Source organism: Prionailurus bengalensis, chromosome A3, assembly GCF_016509475.1.
Source record: "Prionailurus bengalensis isolate Pbe53 chromosome A3, Fcat_Pben_1.1_paternal_pri, whole genome shotgun sequence".
In the NCBI taxonomy this organism is placed as follows: domain Eukaryota; kingdom Metazoa; phylum Chordata; class Mammalia; order Carnivora; family Felidae; genus Prionailurus; species Prionailurus bengalensis.
Window position 1 is genome coordinate 25,318,542 of NC_057354.1, and position 18,877 is coordinate 25,337,418.

An 18,877-nucleotide genomic window follows, 5' to 3' on the forward strand; every position below is an offset into this window, starting at 1 on the left:
CTCAACTGACTGCGCCACTCAGGCGCCCCTGAAAATGTATGTTTAGACAAAACTTGTACACAAATGTCCATGGAAGCGTTAGTCACAATAGCCGAAAAGCAGAAACAACCCAAATGTCCATTAACTGATGAAAAGATAAACAAAATGTGCTATGGCCATATAATGGAATATTATTCTACCACAAAAATGAAGTACCAATACATGCTAATACATGGGTGAACCTTAAAAACATGATGTCAAAAGGCCAAATATCATGTGATTCCATTTATATTAAATGTCCAGAATAGGCAAATCCATACAGACAAAGAATAGTTTTAGTGGTTGCCAGGGACTGGGGAAAGGGGGGAGTGGCAGCTAATGGGTATAGGGCTTCTTTTTGGGATGATGATAATATTCTGGAATTAGATAGTGGTGATGGATGCACAAATTTATCAATAAACTGAAAACCACTGAAGTGTACATTTCAACAAAGGTGAATTTGGGTGGCTCAGTCAGTTAAGCGTCCAACTTTGGCTCAGGTCACGATCTAGTGGCTTGTGGGTTCCACCTCGTGTCGGGTTCTGTGCTGACAGCTCAGAGCCTGGAGCCTGCATTGGATTCTGTGTCTCCCTCTCTCTGTCCTTCCCCTGTTCACACTCTGTCTTTCTCTCAAAAATAAATAAACATTAAAATTAAAAAAAAAAAAAAAAGACTGTGGTCCTATATCCCCATGGGTAGGTTTTTAGACATTAAAGTTTCTTGGGGTATTAAGAATTTTTCTCATGTCCAATTCCTCCATTATATGACCCCTAATAAGAGATGGGCTTCCTTCCTTGGCCTCACACCATAATGGCCCAGTGAACTAGCCCCACCCAGCGAGGGGAAGCTTGGCCTGCCTATCCCGGTGGTTAGATGGTAGCTCACGGCAACTGAGGCCCACTCCCGTCCCTCTCTGGGCAGTGTTCAAGACCTCAGCAGCAGCCAGTGCTCACAACTAGGGTGGCTGTGGCCTCCCGCTGCCCACCACTCACCTACCTGCTCATTCTTATGCTGGGTCATGTGGGACTTGAGCTGGAAGTAGGTGCTGAACTTGCTGGGGCAGAACTGGCACAGGTAGGAGCTATCGATGAGGACCACCTGCTTGGCCTCCAGCTTGTCCCCCTCATCCTCACCTGCTGTGGGCAAGGCCTGGGGCTGTGGGGCACTCGACAGGGTCTGGCCCAAACCTGTGGAGAAAACCAGGGAAGGAAGTCACTGAGAAGTGCAGAAGAAGAGTCAGGACAGACAGTCTGCCACGCATACTTGCCATCCCTCCTTTCATGTGATGCCCCATTTTATACATAAAGTAGACTGAAGCCCAGAGAGGTCAAGGAGATTGCCCAAGGTCACACAGCTAGGAATAAAACCCATGAAGCTTCCGAGGATAGGTATGGGAACGATGGTATTCTCCACTTCCCCTTACCTGTGTTTTCCTCGTCCTCCTGCCTGCTGGGGTTGAGGGCCATGACCTGTACAGTTACAGAGTTGCGAGAGACAGTGCCACCACTACGCCCTGGGGGCCACACCTTATGAGTCTGCATGTGTTTCTTGACATTAGACTTCTGGGCAAAGGCACGGCCACATGCAATGCATTGGAAGGGCTTCTCACCGGTGTGGCTGTAGGAAACAAAGCTTGTCAGCACCTTACGTAGGAATCGGGATGTGACCTCAACATAGGAGCTCACAGCCCCCAACAAGGCCCACACAGAGATGCTGTTGGCCATCATTCTTGACACCATGAAGTTAAGCCCTCTTGCTGAGGCAGGCAGGCCAGAGACAGAAAGATCCCGGGCTCTTGGTGACATTACTGAGTTACTGAGTCAACCAGCCCTGGAGCTGACCTTCTCTGTGGCCATCTCATACTGTGAAAGAAAACATTTCCTAACTGGTTAAGCCCATCCAAATAGGGATTTATGGTTATTATTGTTTAAATGTTTATTTATTTTTGAGAGGGAGAGAAAGAAAGAGAAGGCGAGCAGGGGCGGGGTCGGGGGGCAGTGAGAGACTGGGACAGAGGATCTGAAGCAGACTCTGTGCTGACAGCAGAGAGCCCAATTCGGGGCTTGAACTCACCAACTGTGAGATCATGACCTGAGCCGAAGTCAGATGCTTAACCAACTGAGCCACCCAGGCGCCCCTAAATAGGGATTTATTATTTGAAGGAGAAATAGCATAGTCACAGCACAGCATTTGTATCATTATTTAGTATTTTCCTTCAAATCAACCCACTTTTTTAAAACTCAAAATAATTTAAAAATTGAGCTTCCTGTTGTTACTGTATATGGAAAACCACTTGTCATAAATACAAAGTAACCAAAAAAATGCAACAATTTAAAAAACAGTATTGTTAAGACCCAAAGCTGCACTGTCCAGTAAGGTTGACACAAGCCACACAGGATGATTTAAATTTAAAAGAAAAAATTCCATTTCTTAGTCATACTGGCCACATTTCAAGTGCTCAACAGCCATACGTGGTTAGTGGCTACCCTACTGGGTACAGTGCCAATTTGGGCATTTCCATCACTGCAGAAAGTTCTATTGAACACACTAGTGTGGACGAGTGGGTCTCAACCGAGTTTGATTTTGCCCTTCAGAGGACATTCAGCAATGTCTGGAGACATTTCAGGTTGTTACAGGTGAGGTGTGAGTGGTGTCGCTGGCATCTAATTCATGTTAGAGGTCAGGGATGCAGCTAAACGCTCTGCCAGGCACAGGTTAGCCCCTCACAGAAAAGAATGATGTGATGTAAAACGTCAACAGTGCCAAGGCCGAGACGCCCTAGTCTAGTGAGAAGCTGCTGCCCGCCATGACTGGAATCTGAGCCTGTGCACGTGCACACGCATCCATGTGCTCTCTCCTTCTCTCTCTCTTTGCTATAAAAGACGAGCAAGTATAGGAGAGGCATTCAGGACAGACTAGCACCAGACTGAGGCTTTCTCCTTTGACTCTCTAAGGACTGAAAGAAACCAAAAAGCGAATACTTGAATAATTTCCTGTATCCTTCAGAACTTCTCAACACCATATTCACAAACCACCTAAATTCATCTCAGGTACCAACGCAACTCGTTCTGTGAGAAACACCAAATAAGTTCACCCCTCCACTTCACAGATGGAAAAACCTGGGCCCAGAGGGGCTCCCTGTGTGTTCTTGGGACAGGAGGGATCACGGTTTGTCCCGAGTGAGCAGAACTCGTAGTCCTATTCGCAGATCATGGCAGCTCTTGAGGTCGGTCCTTTCTGCAGAGGTGAGGACTGAGGCACCCCTCACACCTGTGAAGGTCCTACAGTTCAAGTACATTTCTCCCCTCACCTCACCCCACTCGGACTGTCCCCACTAGAGCGGACGGGCCCTACAGCTTTCACAGATCCCTCCTGCTGCTCCCAACAGCAGAGGGAAAACCATCCTGACTTGGCCCAATGGTCTGAGAACCACGACAGGATGGATGGGGCCTTGGTCACCACCCTGGCCAAGGGGTCTGGGCGGGGAGCCTTGCTTCTACTGTGGATGCCCTCCCACTGCCCCCGCCAGAGCCACCTGGCCCACCACACCCAGTGGTACCTGCGGATGTGCTGCTGAAGGTCGAAGTTTTTGGTGAACGACTTGTCACAGTATGAGCACTTGAGTTTCTGAGCCTTTGGCTTCCCTGCAGCTGAAAAACAAGGTGGGGGCAGGGGAAGGTGAGGCTGGGGGTACAACTGAGGGCAACAAGAGCAGCCTCCTGACATTCTACCCCTTGGGCCTGGGGCCAGAAAGCCCAGACTCTGGGAGGTCCAGATCCCCAAATGCATGGGATGGAGCACAGGTGAGCCTCTCACAGTGCCTGGAGGAGGAAAGCCCAGGACATGCTCTGGCTGGAAGAGAGAGAGAACAACCCCCAAAAGGCTCCCCTCTGCCCTAGGATAAAAGCCAACCTCTCTGCTGGGGCCTACAGGGCTATGCATCCTCTGCTTCCTGCTAACCTCATCATTCTCTCCATCCAGTTGCGGTGGGCTCCTTCTAACCCTGAAAGACCTCAGGCATGGTCCCACCTCAGGGCTTTTACACCAGCTATTCCCCCTTGCCTGGTGTGCTCATCCCTCAGAGGGCCACAAAGCTGCTTCCTTCTCATCCCTAGATGGATAGGTAGCGGCATTTTCTAGTCTCTCCCCAGTATTCTCAATCATAGAACCCCGTCAATCTCCTGCCTGGAGCAACCCATAAATGGTTATCCTGTTTTCCCTGTCTGTCTCTTCCATTAACTGTAATGGAGGTCAGAGAAATCATGGACCACAATGCTGGATCCTCAGTACCTGACGCTGACTCTGGCACACAGATATTTATGAAAGGAAGGTTGGAGGTAGTTGACTGGAAAGCCCCTGAAAAATTCTTGATTTCTGTGTCCTCCCTCTCCACCACCACTTTCTGACACTGCTCCTGTCCCTTGCTAGCATCTCTGAATGGGCGACAGACATTGTTGCTTGCCTGCCTGATATCCACTGCCCCCCTTTGCTCCTCATAAATCCCCTGCATAATGGGAACATCAGTGTTCCTGGCTAAAAGTGACACTTCAGCTTCTTTTACAGCTAGACAGGGTCATGTGACTAAGTTGAGACCAATGAGATGTAAATAAAAGCATCATGCAGAAATTCTGGAAGCTGGGAGATGCCCCTTTTATCCTTCTTACTGCCTGGAATATGAAATTGATGACTGGAACTCCAGCAGCCATGTTAGTCGATGAGGCACCCTGATAACAGAAGCTCTGCTCTAGTGACAGCAGAGCAGAAAGACAGAAATGTGGGGGCCTGATGACCATATAGGCACACAATTTCCAGACTGCCTGCCACTGGTCTCGTTTTGCACAGGCAAAAAAATAAATAAATAAAACTCTATCATTTTAAAGTCACTCTAATTTGGATTTTCCATTACATGCAACCAAACTCAATCCTAACCATCATAAAAGGAAAGACCAGAACTAAGCAGTCTTATGGACAGGATAATGCTGAGGAAAGATGCCCACCACAGGCTGCAGGCCCACCTTCTGGGAGTCCACTGGCACCTTTGGCCCTTCGGGTCTTCAGCGTTGGTGGGGAGTCAAAGGTGGCCACCGTGCCCCCAGTGGCGCTGGTCATGGGGGCGGCAGGGTTTGGTCCTTTCGGTTTGAATCCCTGTTTGCCGGGGCTGTAAACCGGAGGGGTGGGGTATACTGGAGCCTCCACACACTGGTTTGGCACCTAGAAGGACAGCACAATTAGGGAGAGAGGCCTGGGGAGGATGGAGAAGAGCTGTACCAGCCAGGGGGACGCTCACTGTAGCCCTGACTAATCTCAGCCACTTCCCGCCTACATCACCAGCCTAATCCCTTAGAACTTCATGGAGCCAGTAGGCTAGAAGCAGCGATGGGGCCAGGCCATCTGGGTTCAAATGATGCTGATTCTGCCACTTATTTTCTAAGTGACCTTGGGCAAGTCTTTCAACATCTCTGTCTCAGCTTGACATCTGTAAAATGGGGATAATCAGAGTGTTCTTCTCGCTGGGTTGTTGTGAGGTTAGATGAGTTAACATGTAAAGAGCTTAGAACGGTGCCTGACGTATGGTAAAGACTCAATAAACATTAGCTGCTCTTATGGCCATTACTACTGTTACCAGCAGCAGTTTGTTAGCACAGGAGAACCAGGAAGTCAGGAGGGGCTGTGCCCTCATCAGCAACCCCCTCCCTAACTGACCCTGCCTGATGCCACACCAGCCAGCAGCTCTCAACTGAGAACTGACATACCAAATAAATTCTGAGCCACTCAAACCTAGTTAACACTAAGCTTACAACATGACACTGGGGCACTGTGAAGAATTCATTAAATCAGTGATGTACTCCTCATTCATTGGTTTTTCCAGGCTGGCCTATCCAAAATTTCACTCCCTAGCCTTCTCTGCTTTATTTTTCTCTGTAGATTTACCGCTAGCAAATTATGTATTTTACTCACTTATCTATTACCTGCCTAGTTCCGTGAAGGCAGGGACTTTTGGTCTACTTTTATTTAGTCCTCAAAGCCTGGAGTAATCCTTGGCACAAAATAGGCATTCAATAAATATTTTTTAATCCATGAATTCATGTATGCATTATAACATAATGATATATAAGAAACACATACTTGTTCATTCAGATGACCAAAATATGTTTGTCACATATACTTGGTCTTCATCCACAGTTCCTGGAAATGCTTCAGAGCCATAAAAGTGAAATAGGTGTCTTCTTTTTTTTGTCTTATTATTAATGAAAGTGACTTTTTTTTTTTTTTAACAAAAGTGACTTTTGGCCCTGACCCAAGGGTGGGGGGCTGGTTGCCAAGAGGACCAACCACATGACTGATAGGTTGGAACATTCAGTCCCAAACCCCAACCTCTGGGGAGTGAGGAAGGGCTGGAGGTTGAATCAGCCAATAGCCAATGACTTAACCGTGACTACGTAACGAAGCCTCATAAAAATCCCAAAGGACTGGGTTTGGACATCTTCCAGGCTGATGAACATAGGGAAGTGTGGAGGGAGTGGCACAACCAGAGAGGGCACAGAAGATCCACTTCCCTTTCCCCACACCTCACCCTATGTGTCTCTTCATTGAGATGTTGATTCATTATCTTTTATTACATCCTTTAACAAACTGGCAAATGTAAATGTTCCCCTGAGTCCCATGAGCTGCTCTAGCAAATTAACAGAACCTAAGGAGGAGGTCACTGGAACCTCCAATCTGTAGCCTGTCCGTCAGAAGCACAGGTTGCTTGCAACGGGATAAAGTGAGGGTGAGGGCAGTCTTGCAGGACTGAACCCTTAACCTGTGGAATCTGCTGTGATCTCTGGGCTTATGACATCAGAATTGAGTTGAATTGTTAGACACTGCACTGGTGTCTGAGAATTGCTTGGCATTGGCTGGGGGGGGGTGGGTAGAGGGGGACCCTACCCAGCTTTGGAATTGGGTCCAGGAACCAAAAGAGTTGACATCAGTAGATGTATGTATTGGGCATCTGATATGGTACCAGTAGGTGCTTCTGTTGGATCTTGTCTGTTGGCCCTTGGCACCATTCTTACACCCTTCCATGCCCTCCCCTAATACGTGCATTCCCAGACTCCCTTGCTAGCAAGGTTCTGAGCATAGATTAGGTTCTGCCCATGAGAAGCACCTGCATGAGATTTGGAAGGCAGAGGGGAAGTAGAAACTGCTTTCCCCTGGCAGCCGTGGTGGGAGACAAGGTTTGCAGTCCTGAGTGTTGGAGGGGCTGGCTGAACTCTACATTCCCTTCCTGGCCACCAGCCTCAAGGATGGCAGGGCAGCAACAGAATCCTAAAGCTTTCCCACCTCTGGGCGCAGCAGTAGCTTCCTGGCCCTCTGGGCCAAGCAACAACCGTGAACCTGAAAATCAGTGCCGCTCGCCCACTCTGCCTTTTGCTCCATCTAGCCCTTCTGAAGTCAGCTTTGTAAGCATCTGACTTTTTGTATTAAATCCCTCTGCCAGAAATACCTAGAAGGGTTCCTACTTTCCTGACCAATACAGCACTCAGTAAATAGGTATCACATGGATGAATTCACTTTTCAAGTCATTACTGAGAAATTATGTGACTGCCACTGGGTTTGCTCTCATTACCCTCAACAGCTCTACAAGGGGAGTTCCCATTTCAGAGGCGAGGAGACTGAAGTCAGAGGGCCCTATTTCAGATTTTCAGATACCTACTACAGGTGTACCACAGGCCAGGTACTCCGCTAGGTGCTAAGGCTGCCAAAACAAAGAAGACTCAGGCCCTGTGCTCAAAGAGCACCCTCATCTCCATGGGAAGGCTCCTCCGGGGCTGGCCCCTTCACCTACTGGGCCACTATTTAGTCTCTCGGCAGCTCACTGACTCAAAAAAAAAATTTTTTTTAAGTCAACAAAAGGAAGCTTGCTCTGTTTGCTAGGGCAAATCTCCCGCAGGCTCTCATCACATCACATGGCTGGTGGTAGAATTTTCCCATTGCTCTGGTTCTCTTCAGATATACATGCTCCCCGACATGCAATGTCTGTATGGCCAGACTGAGTATGAGTCAGCACTGGTGTCTGGGAAGGTCCTGAACTCTTAGCACCCTGAACTTACAGCTCAGAGCTCTTCAGCAGGGAATCAGTGTGGTACATATGGTACACTGATTGCATAATGGCCTCAGTTCTTTACCCCTCCCAGGACCCATGCCCTTTGCAGTGTGATTTTGCAGCTTTTCCCATCAAGATGTGGCATCTGTATCCTTACTGTTTAAATCTAAGCTGGCCTTGTGACCTATTTTGACCAACAGACAGGACACTGTATGAGCCTAAGCCTCAAGAGGTGCCCTCGAACATTTCTGCTTGTGTTCCTGCACCCCCACCACGGCAGTAAGAACATGCCTGGCTAACCCGCTGGAGGCTAACAGATGCGTTGGAGCAGAGCCGGGTCGGCCAACTTGTCCCACCCCAGCCATCCTAGAGCAGCTGACAGCTGCCATCTCCAGACACCTGGGAGAGCCCAGCCAAGATCAGCAGAGTTGCCAAAGCAAGCCACATAGATGCGAGAACAATAAATACGGTTTGCCATCTACCACTGAGGTTCTGTGGCTATTTCTTCCTCGGCCATAACTAACCCATACATCTAGCTTGTTCAAAATGTAAGATTGATCACTGGTCAACTGATCATTGGCCAATGATCACATCGATCACTTCTTGGAATCCTCTCCCTAAAACACAGGTGTTCTGACTGCTCTGAGGATTTCCTGAGGGCAGCTTGTATTTCTGCCACAACCCTCTGCTTCGTGCCACCTTCTCATGGTTTGCATTTCACGTTTATGGGCATGATGGCTTGATTAAATTAAATGGCTTGGTTCTCTCCCATGATGTGATCTCTCCCTGATCTGATTTTGTCTCAGGCACAGCGTGTGGCACAGAGCTGGTGCTCAGGAAAAGTTCCGGTTACCCATGATGACCGTGACCAGTTCCTTCCCCTCCCCCCAAGTCCCGGCCTCTGCTCACCTCCAGGGGTGGGTAGGGCTGCATTCCCAATGCCTGGATCTCCACTGTGCCACTCCCAGCCAGGGGCTCCGTGGCACTGTACACCTCAACCACGCCATTTCCGCCAGGGTTGGGACGCCCGGGGGGGCCCAGGCTCTGGGGCGGGGGTGGTGGGGGCTGGGGTGGTGGGGGTGGGGGCAGTGGTGGAGGGGGTGGGGGAGGTGGCGGAGGCTGGGAGAGGTAGCTGGGTGCGGAATGCATGTTCAGGCTGCTCTGCAATCAGAAGAGAAAATTAAAGTGCCACACCCTCTTGATACCAGTGAGGAAGGACATCTGTCTTAGCCAGCCACGTGGAAAGAGGAGCCCCTCACAAGGCAGCTCAGAGGACAGGGCTGACAGGAGGCACGGAAACACTCATGGAAGAATACAGAGGAAGCGTCAGCCAGGCGCTGTTACCCTTCTTCTCAATGAAAGTCCACAAAAATGGCCCAGCTTGTACAGGGCTGAGCCCATACAGCAGCCCCAGTGTTGCTGTTTTAGGAGGACTTGCTTGTAGGACCGGCTCTTGAATGGCATCTGAGAACCTGCCTCATAGAAGGCTGCCTATATCGGTGAGGCTGTTTTGCTCACTAGGGCACTGACTACTCTGTACCAGATCACCTAGATTGTTGTACGGGCAGTGTGATCTATGGTGAACACCTCCTTTCCTTCTAGGAGTGTGGACTTTTGGTCACGGTGGCGCCCACACGACCAATCCCCAATAAAAGTCCTGGCCCTTGAATTGCAGGTGTGCTTCTTGGGCGGAAGCATGCATACACATTGTTGCTCTTCACTGCTGAAGGAAAAAGCGTTTTGTGGGGCACCTGGCTGGCTCAGTTGGTAAGAGCATACAAGTCTTGAACTCAGGTTTGTAAGTTCAAACCCCACGTTGGGTGTGGAGATTACTAAGAAAGAAGTGTTTTGCGTAATTTCTCCCTATGTCCACAAGAGGAAGAACGGGAGAAACCTAGGCCTGGATTCCTCCAGATTCCAGCTGATGTCTTTTCTCCTTGCTGATCCTGCTGTGTATCCTTTGTCAGGGATAAACCACTAGTACAACCATCCCAAGTCCTGGGAGTCTTTCTAGAGAGGCACTGAATGTGTAGGTAGCTGTAGACCCCTGAAACACAGCCACTGACTTCTAGAAACTTATTTCACAAAAATAATCAAGCAGATGGGCAAAGATATCTGTACGTTGATGATTCTCCAGTAGTTTTTATAACAGCAAAAAATGGCAGTGACCTACATGGCCATTAGCAGAAGCCTGGTTAAATACAGGATGGTCCACACACATGATGGAATCTTGTATAGGTATTAAAATGATGGTGGTCAGGGATGCCTGGCCGCCTCAGTTGATAGAGCACTCAATACTTTTTTTTATTTAATATATTTTTTAAGGTGTATTTATTTGGGAGAGAGACAGAGTGTGAGTGGGGAGGGGCAGAGAGAGAGGGAGACACGAAATTGAAAGCAGGCTCTAGGCTCCGAGCTGTCAGCACAAAGACAGATGTGGGGCTTGAATTCACGAACCATGAGATCATGACCTGAGCCCAAGTTGGATACCCAACCAACTGAGCCACCCAGGTGCCCCTAGAGCATGCAGTTCTTGATCTGTGGGTCATGAGTTCAAGCCCCATGCTAGGCAAAGAGTTTACTTTAAAAAAAAAAAAAAAAAAAAAAAAAAAAAATATATATATATATATATATATACATGATGGTGATTAGCATTTCATAAAGGGTGCTCCTCTTAATTACAGTTCCCTGGGTTCCACAGTCAAACGTGGTTTGGGAAAAACCTGGGATGACAAAAAACAAAAGTGTTTTGTTGCAGGAAAACAACAGGAACAGGGCAAGGGAAGAAGTAGAATGCCTCCACCCTAAGCTGGGTTGACCAGAGATCCTTTTTATATTAGAAAAATCCCAAGGAGCCACTCTTCTGAGGAGCATTTTGGGAAATACTGATATAGAATTGTAGGCATAGGGGCACCTGGGTAGCTCAATCAGTTGAGCGCCCGACTTCGGCTCAGGTCATGGTCTTGCGGTTCATGAGTTCAGGCCCCACGTCGGGCTCTGTGCTAACAAATAGCTCAGAGCCTGGAGCCTCCTTCGGATTCTGTGTGTGTCTCTCTCTTCCCCTCCCCTGCTCATGCTCTGCCTCTCTCTGTCTCTAAAAAATAAATAAATGTTAAAAAAAAAAAAAAAAAAAAAAAAAAAAAGAACTGTAGGCATAGATAATGACTTTAAGCAAAAGGCAAAATAAAAAAAGCAAGTTTCGGAACGGTGCGTACAACATGGTCCATTTACATGGATATGTATATTATAAATGCATTTATATAAAAAGCTGTTTCTATCTCTATTTGCATTCAAAGATCAGGAAAACCAGGCACCAAAAATCTAGTAGTGTTTTCTTTGGGTGGAGAGAGTATGGATGGTTGATTAATTGATTGACTTCCCAACTTTTATTCTTTGAGAGAGAGACAGACAGACAGAAAGAGAGAGAGAAAGGGAGCACGTCCATATGCATGCAGGGGAGGGGCAGAAAGAGAATCTTAAGCAGATGCTACTGTGAGCACAGGGCCCCACTCGGGGCTCGATCTCACTACCCTGAGATTATGCCCTGAGCTGAAATCAAAGAGTTGGACGCTTAACCGACTGAGCCACCCAGGCACCCCATTATTCTTTGTCATTTTTTTAAAGATTTTATTTTAGGGGCGCCTAGGTGGCTCAGTCAGTTAAGTGGCCGCCTCTTGATTTCAGCTCAGGTCATGATCTCAATGTTCAGGAGATGGAGCCCCGCATCCTCTGTGCTGACAGCATGGATCCTGCTTGGGATTCTCTCTCTCCCTCTCTCTTCTGCCCTTCCCTGGCTCGCACTCTCTCTCTCCCTCAAAATAAATAAATATTTTTTTTTAATGAAAAAAAAAAAAAAAAAGATTTAAGTAATCTCTACACCCAACAGGCTATTCACAACCCTGAGATTGAGTCATGTGTTTTACTGACTGAGTCAGCCAGGTGTCTCCCAACTTTTATTCTGAAAACTTTCAAACCTACAGAAAGGTTGCAAAAAGAATAGAGTGATCAGGGACACCTGGCTGGCTCAGTCAGTAGAGCAGACAAAAAAACAAAAAACAAAAGAGAACTGTACATTATAGTCAGTTACCATGTCTCTCTAGTTTCCAGATTATGAGTAATTAAACTTTGTTTTTATTTTCCTATTGTGTATTTTCTATTGTTTCCCAATGGACATGAAATATTTCTGTTAAGAATAAAAATAGGAGGGGTGCCTGGCTGTCTTAGTCAGTAGATCATGTGACTCCTGATCTTGGGGTTGTGAGGTCATGAGTACAAGCCCCACACCGGGCATGGAGCCTACTTATTTAAAAAAAAAAAAAAAAAAAAGGAGTCAAAGTAGCCAGACAATGGCAATGAAACCCCAAAGTAATGTTCTGGATCCCGAATGAAATGACAGCTTCCCTACCCACAGTGGGGCAGGCCAAGGTGCTACTGACAGTCTCTCTTCAGCATGAGAGAGAGCTAAGGCCAACCCCTCTTCTTTCTATAAGGTTCTGAATCCATAGCAGTTAACATGTAGTCCTGGAATCAAGACCCCCTGAGAAGCTGGCCCCGTCCTTACCTGCACAGGTGGGGGGCCCTGGGGCATGGGCTGGTCCAGAGACGTGAAGGCTGACATGGCAGACATGAGCACATCATCGCTCACCAAGATGTTCCCCTGCACCAGCGTCTGGATCAGCGGGGATGGGGGTACCGTAATGTACGTGGAGATCTGAGTAGTGTGAATGAGAAAGAGACAGAGAGAGAAGAGACATGTCTGAGGCTCTGGAAGGAAACAGTGCATGATGCAAAAGACTTGGGTTCTGGAATCCCATAGACCTGCATTTCATTTCGACCTCTGCTTCTCCCTGCTGTGTGGCCCTGGGCAAGTCACTCCACCTCTCTGAACTTCCGTTTCCTTATCTATGAAATGAGAATAAGTCATACCTCCCTGTAAGATAAATACTCCATGACCTAGCAATAATACTTCCTGGTATCTCTCCTAGAGAAACACTCACACATTTCACAGGGAGTCTATGAACAAGGGTATTCTATGCAGCCTTATGTCTAATAGCGAATAACTGGAAACAACTTTGGTGTCCATCAAAGGGGAAATGGAGTAAAAAATACAATACAGTCATAAGACAGAATACTACACAGCAGATAAAAAGTACTGCATGAAAAATAAAATTACATAACAACATGCAGATTACGTATTCTTAATTTAAAAATTCTAAAACAATAGTACTATTGTACTATTAAAAGTACTATATAATTCCTGTGGGCACTGAAATAAGTATGTGAAAGTATCTCAAAAGGTCAAAGGGTGCCTGAATGGCTCAGTCAGTTAAGCATCTGATTCTTGATTTCAGCTCAGGTCATGATTTCACCGTTCGTGAGTCTGAGCCCCACACTGGGCTCTGCACTGACCGTGCAGAAACTGCTTGGGATTCGCTACCCGCCCCCATCTCTCCCCCACTCCCTCCCATGTGTGCACACACACACTCTTCTCTCTCAAAATAAATAAATAAACTTAAAAAAGAAAAAAAGATCAAGAAGGATACCCTTCAATAGTTAGCTGGGGGGCAGAGAAAAGGAATAGTGCCAAAGGGACCTTGATTTGTAACATTCTAACTTTTAAAATGGAGATGGAAAATATGTATTACTTGCAAACATACAAATTGATAATAAAAATAATAATATGTTCTCGAGGGTACTGGTGAGGACAAAAGGCAGACCCTACAAGAGAGTGTCAAACGTACAGTGACTTCTCCTCAAAGTAGAAGTAAAGGGTTTTTATTTTATTTGTTGCTTTTCTTTACTGACAGGCTCTTGGCATCATCCTAGGTCACCTGTTTCTTTGGGACCTCTGGGGACACAGCAGCTGGCCCCCAGACCCCAGAGTCCCTCTACCACGTAAGGACAGCCTGGGTAGGTTAGATGATGCCCCATGTCATGGCCGGGAAAAGCAATGTAGATCCTGGCTCACAAGTATTTTTACAATGTCACATGCGTTAGTTAGGCTGACAAAAAATGGGAAAAGATATCCACGTCCATCCAAGTCACTTAGCAGGGGATTCAAGTCTGCCTATGGGCCAACTGCTTATGTTCTAAAGTTATTTCCTTGCCCAGGAGTAAAGGAATTTCCCGCTCTCCTTTTACTGGGGAAAAAAAAAACAAAACGGTGGGGTGGGGAGAGGGAATATTTTCTGCTAACAAACTCATAATCAAGAAGTGGGAAGAATCATTATGTTTTGTGTTAGATGTCTGTGGCAACCTGAGAAGTTTCAGTCTGCAAGTCCTTTGAATCTGGGGGTGAATGCTTTTATTCTGATGGCAGGAATTATGTCTATACAATAGATAGAGATATGTTTTTTGTTTGGAGATAATGTGTTTTTTTTAAGATTTTTTTTTAAATCTTTATTTATTTTTGAGAGAGACAGAGACAGAGTGAGAGCGGGGGAGGGGCAGAGAGAGAGAGGGAGACACAGAATCTGAAGCAGGCTCCAGGCTCTGAGCTGTCACCGCAGAGCCCAACATGGGGCTCAAACCCATGAACCATGAGATCATGACCTGAGACGAAGTCGGACGCTTCACTGACAGAGCCACCCAGGCGCCCCCGTTTGGAGATGATGTTTTAAAGGAATAAGGGGATAAGAGGAAGCCAGAAGGAAATTTGACCCCCTGACCTGGCATCCTGAGACATGTCCAGCCTCTTTTTAAAAAAAAAATTTTTTTAATATTTATTTTTGAGAGAGACAGAGTGTACATGGGGGAGGGGCGGAGAGAGAGAGGGAGACACAGAACCTGAAGCAGGCTCCAGGCTAGCAGCAAAGAGACCGACGCGGGCTCGGACTCGTGAACCGGTGAGGTCATGACCTGAGCCCAAGTCAGACGCTTAACCGACTGAGCCACCAGGTGTCCCTGTCCAGCCTCTTTTCTAAGAATTCTTTAATCCCTTTAAGAGCCCCTGACCCAGGGTGTTCTGTTCTCCCCTGACCTCCAGACCTGTGTTATCTGTCTGCATCTTTACCACCTCCACTTAAAGGTCCAATGGGCATCTCAAATCCAGCATAACCAGCTGAACTCCTGACAGCCCCACCAAAATCTTGCTGTTTCCTCCACTTCCGTAAATGGCAATTCCACCTCTGCCATGGATCACCCTGGACTCCTCCTGATCTCATCTCTCACATCCAATGCATCCACAAACTCTAGTGGCTCCACTTTCAAAATACTTCCAAAACCTCCTCCCTTCTCTCCACCGCCACTGCCACCGTCCTGGTCGAGCCACCACCACCTACTGCCTGGATTGGTACAATGGCCCCCTAACGCGTTTCCTGGGTCTCTCTCTTGACTCTCATCAAAATCTATTCTCTGTACAGCAGCCGGAGTAATCTAGTTCAGGTGTAAACCAGACTATGTCCCTCTTGTGTTCAAAACCTTGCAAAGGCTCCCATCTCACTCAGGATAAAAGCCCGTAAGGCCCACATGCTCACCAGGATCCCCCTATTGCCTTGTCTGATCATATCATTTCCCACCTTCCTCCTCACTTATTCAGCTCCGGCCACTCTACCTCCTTGCTGTTCCTGGAATAAACCCAGCATACTCCCACCTCAGGGCCTTTGTACTTGCGGATAGCTCCTCCCGGAATACTCTTCCCCAAAGTAGCAGCATGACTCATTCCCTCACCTCCTTAGGTCTCTGCTCATATGGCACCTCTTCCCAGAGCTCTTCCCCAAGTACCATATACAAAATGGCAAAACCTCCCGTCTCTCTGTGCTTAACATCCTGAAAAAAGTACGTGTCCAAAACAGTGCCCACACAGTGCCTGACACATAGTGGATGCTCAAAAAAAGACTTGAACAGATGAATGAACAAACAAACGAACGAATACCTGGCGATTGGCAGGAGGTGGGGCCTGCTGGACTGCTGTGGGTGCTGCTGAAGGCGTGTAGATGCTATTGGTGGCCAGTGAGACTGTGGCCAGGGGTGGGGCATTCCCCTGGCACTGTTCCCGCTTGTGGGTCATAAATGCTGGCAGCGAGTTGAACTGCTTCTTACACTTCCCGCAGAGAAAGACATCCTCATCATCTAGGGGTCACATCCATACAGTAGCAGAGGGAGAGGAACAATGATAAAAAGCAAGATAAATGAGAGGGCATCACAATAAGAAACAGGACAAAACCTGCGGCTGGACCATAAGCATGGCAAACCTAACAGCAACCCATGACTCAGTGTGCGTGTCACAAATGTCAAGATTGTGCTTCCTGGGAGATTTCAAAACTACATAGGCACCTGCAGGAACATCCAGCCACAACTACCCAGGTATGAAAAAATCAGAAATCAAGAAATAGTAGAGTGGGTGCACTTCAAAGTTGAGATATTCGGAATCTTTATCCTGCCTGAGTTTGTTCACCAGTCCCCAAATGGCCTACATGACTTTCTATGTCTCCGCAGGCCCTGTTCTCTCTGCCAAGCTGCTTCTCTCAGAACAACTCATTCTGCAAGATTCTGCTCAAATGTCAGGAAGCCTTCCTAAAGCTAGTCACCACAGCTCCTCGCATATCATACTTTTCCCAGCACCACCAGACTATGAGTCCCCTGAAAGGGAGGAAATAAGTCTTACTTACTACCAGAACTGCAATAATCCTGGCATATTTGTTGAATGAGTAGAAGACTAAATGAATGATTAGCTATAGCTGACACCACCCATTGAGGGTCTACCACAGGCCATGCACTGTGCCAAGCACTTGACATGTTATGGCAGGAATGTCTACTTGTCATTCAGTATTTACTCTTCCTTCTTAGACAGTAACACAAATTTTAGTGGGAAACATGACCATCTCATTAAAGACTATATTTCCCAGCCTTTGCAGCTAAACATGTCATGTGACCAAATTCTGACCAATAGGACAAGGGCAACAGTATACTGCCTATGCAACTTCCTTTCTTTTTTTTTTTTTTTTTCTTTTTTTAAAAGTAGGCTTCATGCCCAGTGGGGGCCTGAACCCAGGACCCTGAGATCAAGAACTGAGCTGAGATCAAGAGTTGGGCACTTAAGTGACTGAGGCACCCAAGCACCCCTATGCAACTTCCTTTTAAAAGGAAGTTCTTTCTTCCCTTTGTGTTGGCTACAATGTGGAAATGAAAGTGAAAAGCTGGAGCAGCCAACATAGACTGCAGATAGAGGGCAACAGAACCAAAAGAAAAAAGGGTCTGAGTCTCACCATCCCCACCCCAAATGCACATCAGGACTTCATGTAACAGAGAAATAAACTTTCATCTGTACAAACCACAAGAAACTCACGTTTCTTATTTACAACTGCTGAAAGTAAATCCCAAGTGTCCTCACAAGGCATCTACGAGGCAAGGCTATTATTCTCATTTTACAGATGTGGAAACTGGGGCACAGAGAAGCTAACCTACTTGTATCCAAGGTCATAGAGCCAGGAACTATGGGAATAAGGATTCAAACCCAGGTGGGCATCTCTCTGTGCCCAGAATGGTTCCCAAGTATTCAAAACTGTTTGTGGAATGAATAAATACACAGATTCACACAGGGCTTTAAAGTTCCTTACTTTCTCTCTCTGTCTCAGGGGCCTGGCCCGTAAACTGGAGATTCATGCTCAGCCTGTTCTTTCCATAGAAGGGAGGCTGAGAAATAACTTCTGGGTCAAAGGTACAACCACTGCCAAGCTCCATTGCCTAGACATTCCCTATGTCACAATCCCCACGTTCACTAAATGATTGAGAAAGCGTGTCCTCATTGCTAAGCAGAGAAAAGCATGAGCCTGAAAATCCAGGCTGGGAGAGGGGAGAGGGTTCAGACACCAGAGGACATCCTGGGGACCACAGTAGGCAATTCATTCCCATACCCTCTCAGGAGTCCCACCTGTTTTTCACAGGGAGTTACTCACCCTTCCCACTGGTGAACCTGAGCAGATACTCACCCAGTGGCTGGATAGTAGGAGGTGCACTGACACTCTGGCCTGTTGGATCAGGGACTGCTCCTTGGCCATCCAACAATGACTGGACCGCCAGGACAGTCTGATTGTCCATTCCTGAAAAACAACAACGACAAAACGGTGTCTCTGACTTCACCCTTACAAGCCAGACCCAATGCAAGGCCTCTGTGGCAAAGACAGTTGGCTGTGCCCCGATGCACATTCTCTCCTACTTCCACTGCAGTAGAACCCAAGGTTTTTGGCTGAAAATATGGCCCCACAATAAAGATCACACTTCCCAGCTGCTCTTGCAGCTACAGAATGTCTAAATTCTGGACAATGGGATATAAGGAAAGGTGTTCTATGGCAGCATCTAGAAAGTTTTCTTAAAACTGCCTGGCACATGATGTCCTTCTCTTCCCCATCCTCCATCCTGCTTCCTAGAACAAGAATACGATAGTGAATAATCTAGCCACTATCCCAGATCATGAGGACTAGGATGATACCCTGGGGATTGCAGGGCAAAAAGCTGGAAACGATCCTGGGCCTCTGGGAACCTTGTAGGACACAGCCACCCTTGTAGCTCTGGACCGTCTTCCTCTGGACTCCCATATGAGAGAAATAAAGAAATAAACTACTAGCCTGTTTAAGCCACTACTAGATTGGGCTTCTCTCTTCCTCTTGGAGAGTCTGATCCTAAATCACATAGCCCCTCCACAAATCATGTTACCAAGTCCTCCCCACCCTATTCCACCCACCCCACAACAAATTTATTTGTGCACTTGGCCATCCTTGCTTCCCTTGTTTTCCAACATGTGCTTGTCTTTTCAGTTCCTCAGTAACCAGT

General features: G+C 47.2%; 1 protein-coding gene across 2 annotated transcripts in view; it reads right to left on the bottom strand.

The window, feature by feature from the left end:
• Positions 1–18,877, bottom strand: part of ZNF341 (zinc finger protein 341) — a 46,389-nt gene that overhangs the window by 22,255 nt on the left and 5,257 nt on the right. Inside the window, exons 2-9 of one of the 2 annotated variants that reach the window (XM_043602564.1) lie at positions 18,037–18,147; positions 15,981–16,177; positions 12,669–12,818; positions 9,017–9,268; positions 5,034–5,229; positions 3,578–3,668; positions 1,442–1,635; positions 1,015–1,205 (exon numbers count right to left, since the gene is read on the bottom strand). In XM_043602564.1, coding sequence (XP_043458499.1) covers positions 1,015–1,205; positions 1,442–1,635; positions 3,578–3,668; positions 5,034–5,229; positions 9,017–9,268; positions 12,669–12,818; positions 15,981–16,177; positions 18,037–18,147 — 1,382 coding nt within the window. The remainder of the gene's footprint in view (positions 1–1,014; positions 1,206–1,441; positions 1,636–3,577; positions 3,669–5,033; positions 5,230–9,016; positions 9,269–12,668; positions 12,819–15,980; positions 16,178–18,036; positions 18,148–18,877) is intronic. The other variant, XM_043602565.1, reaches the window with a different exon arrangement.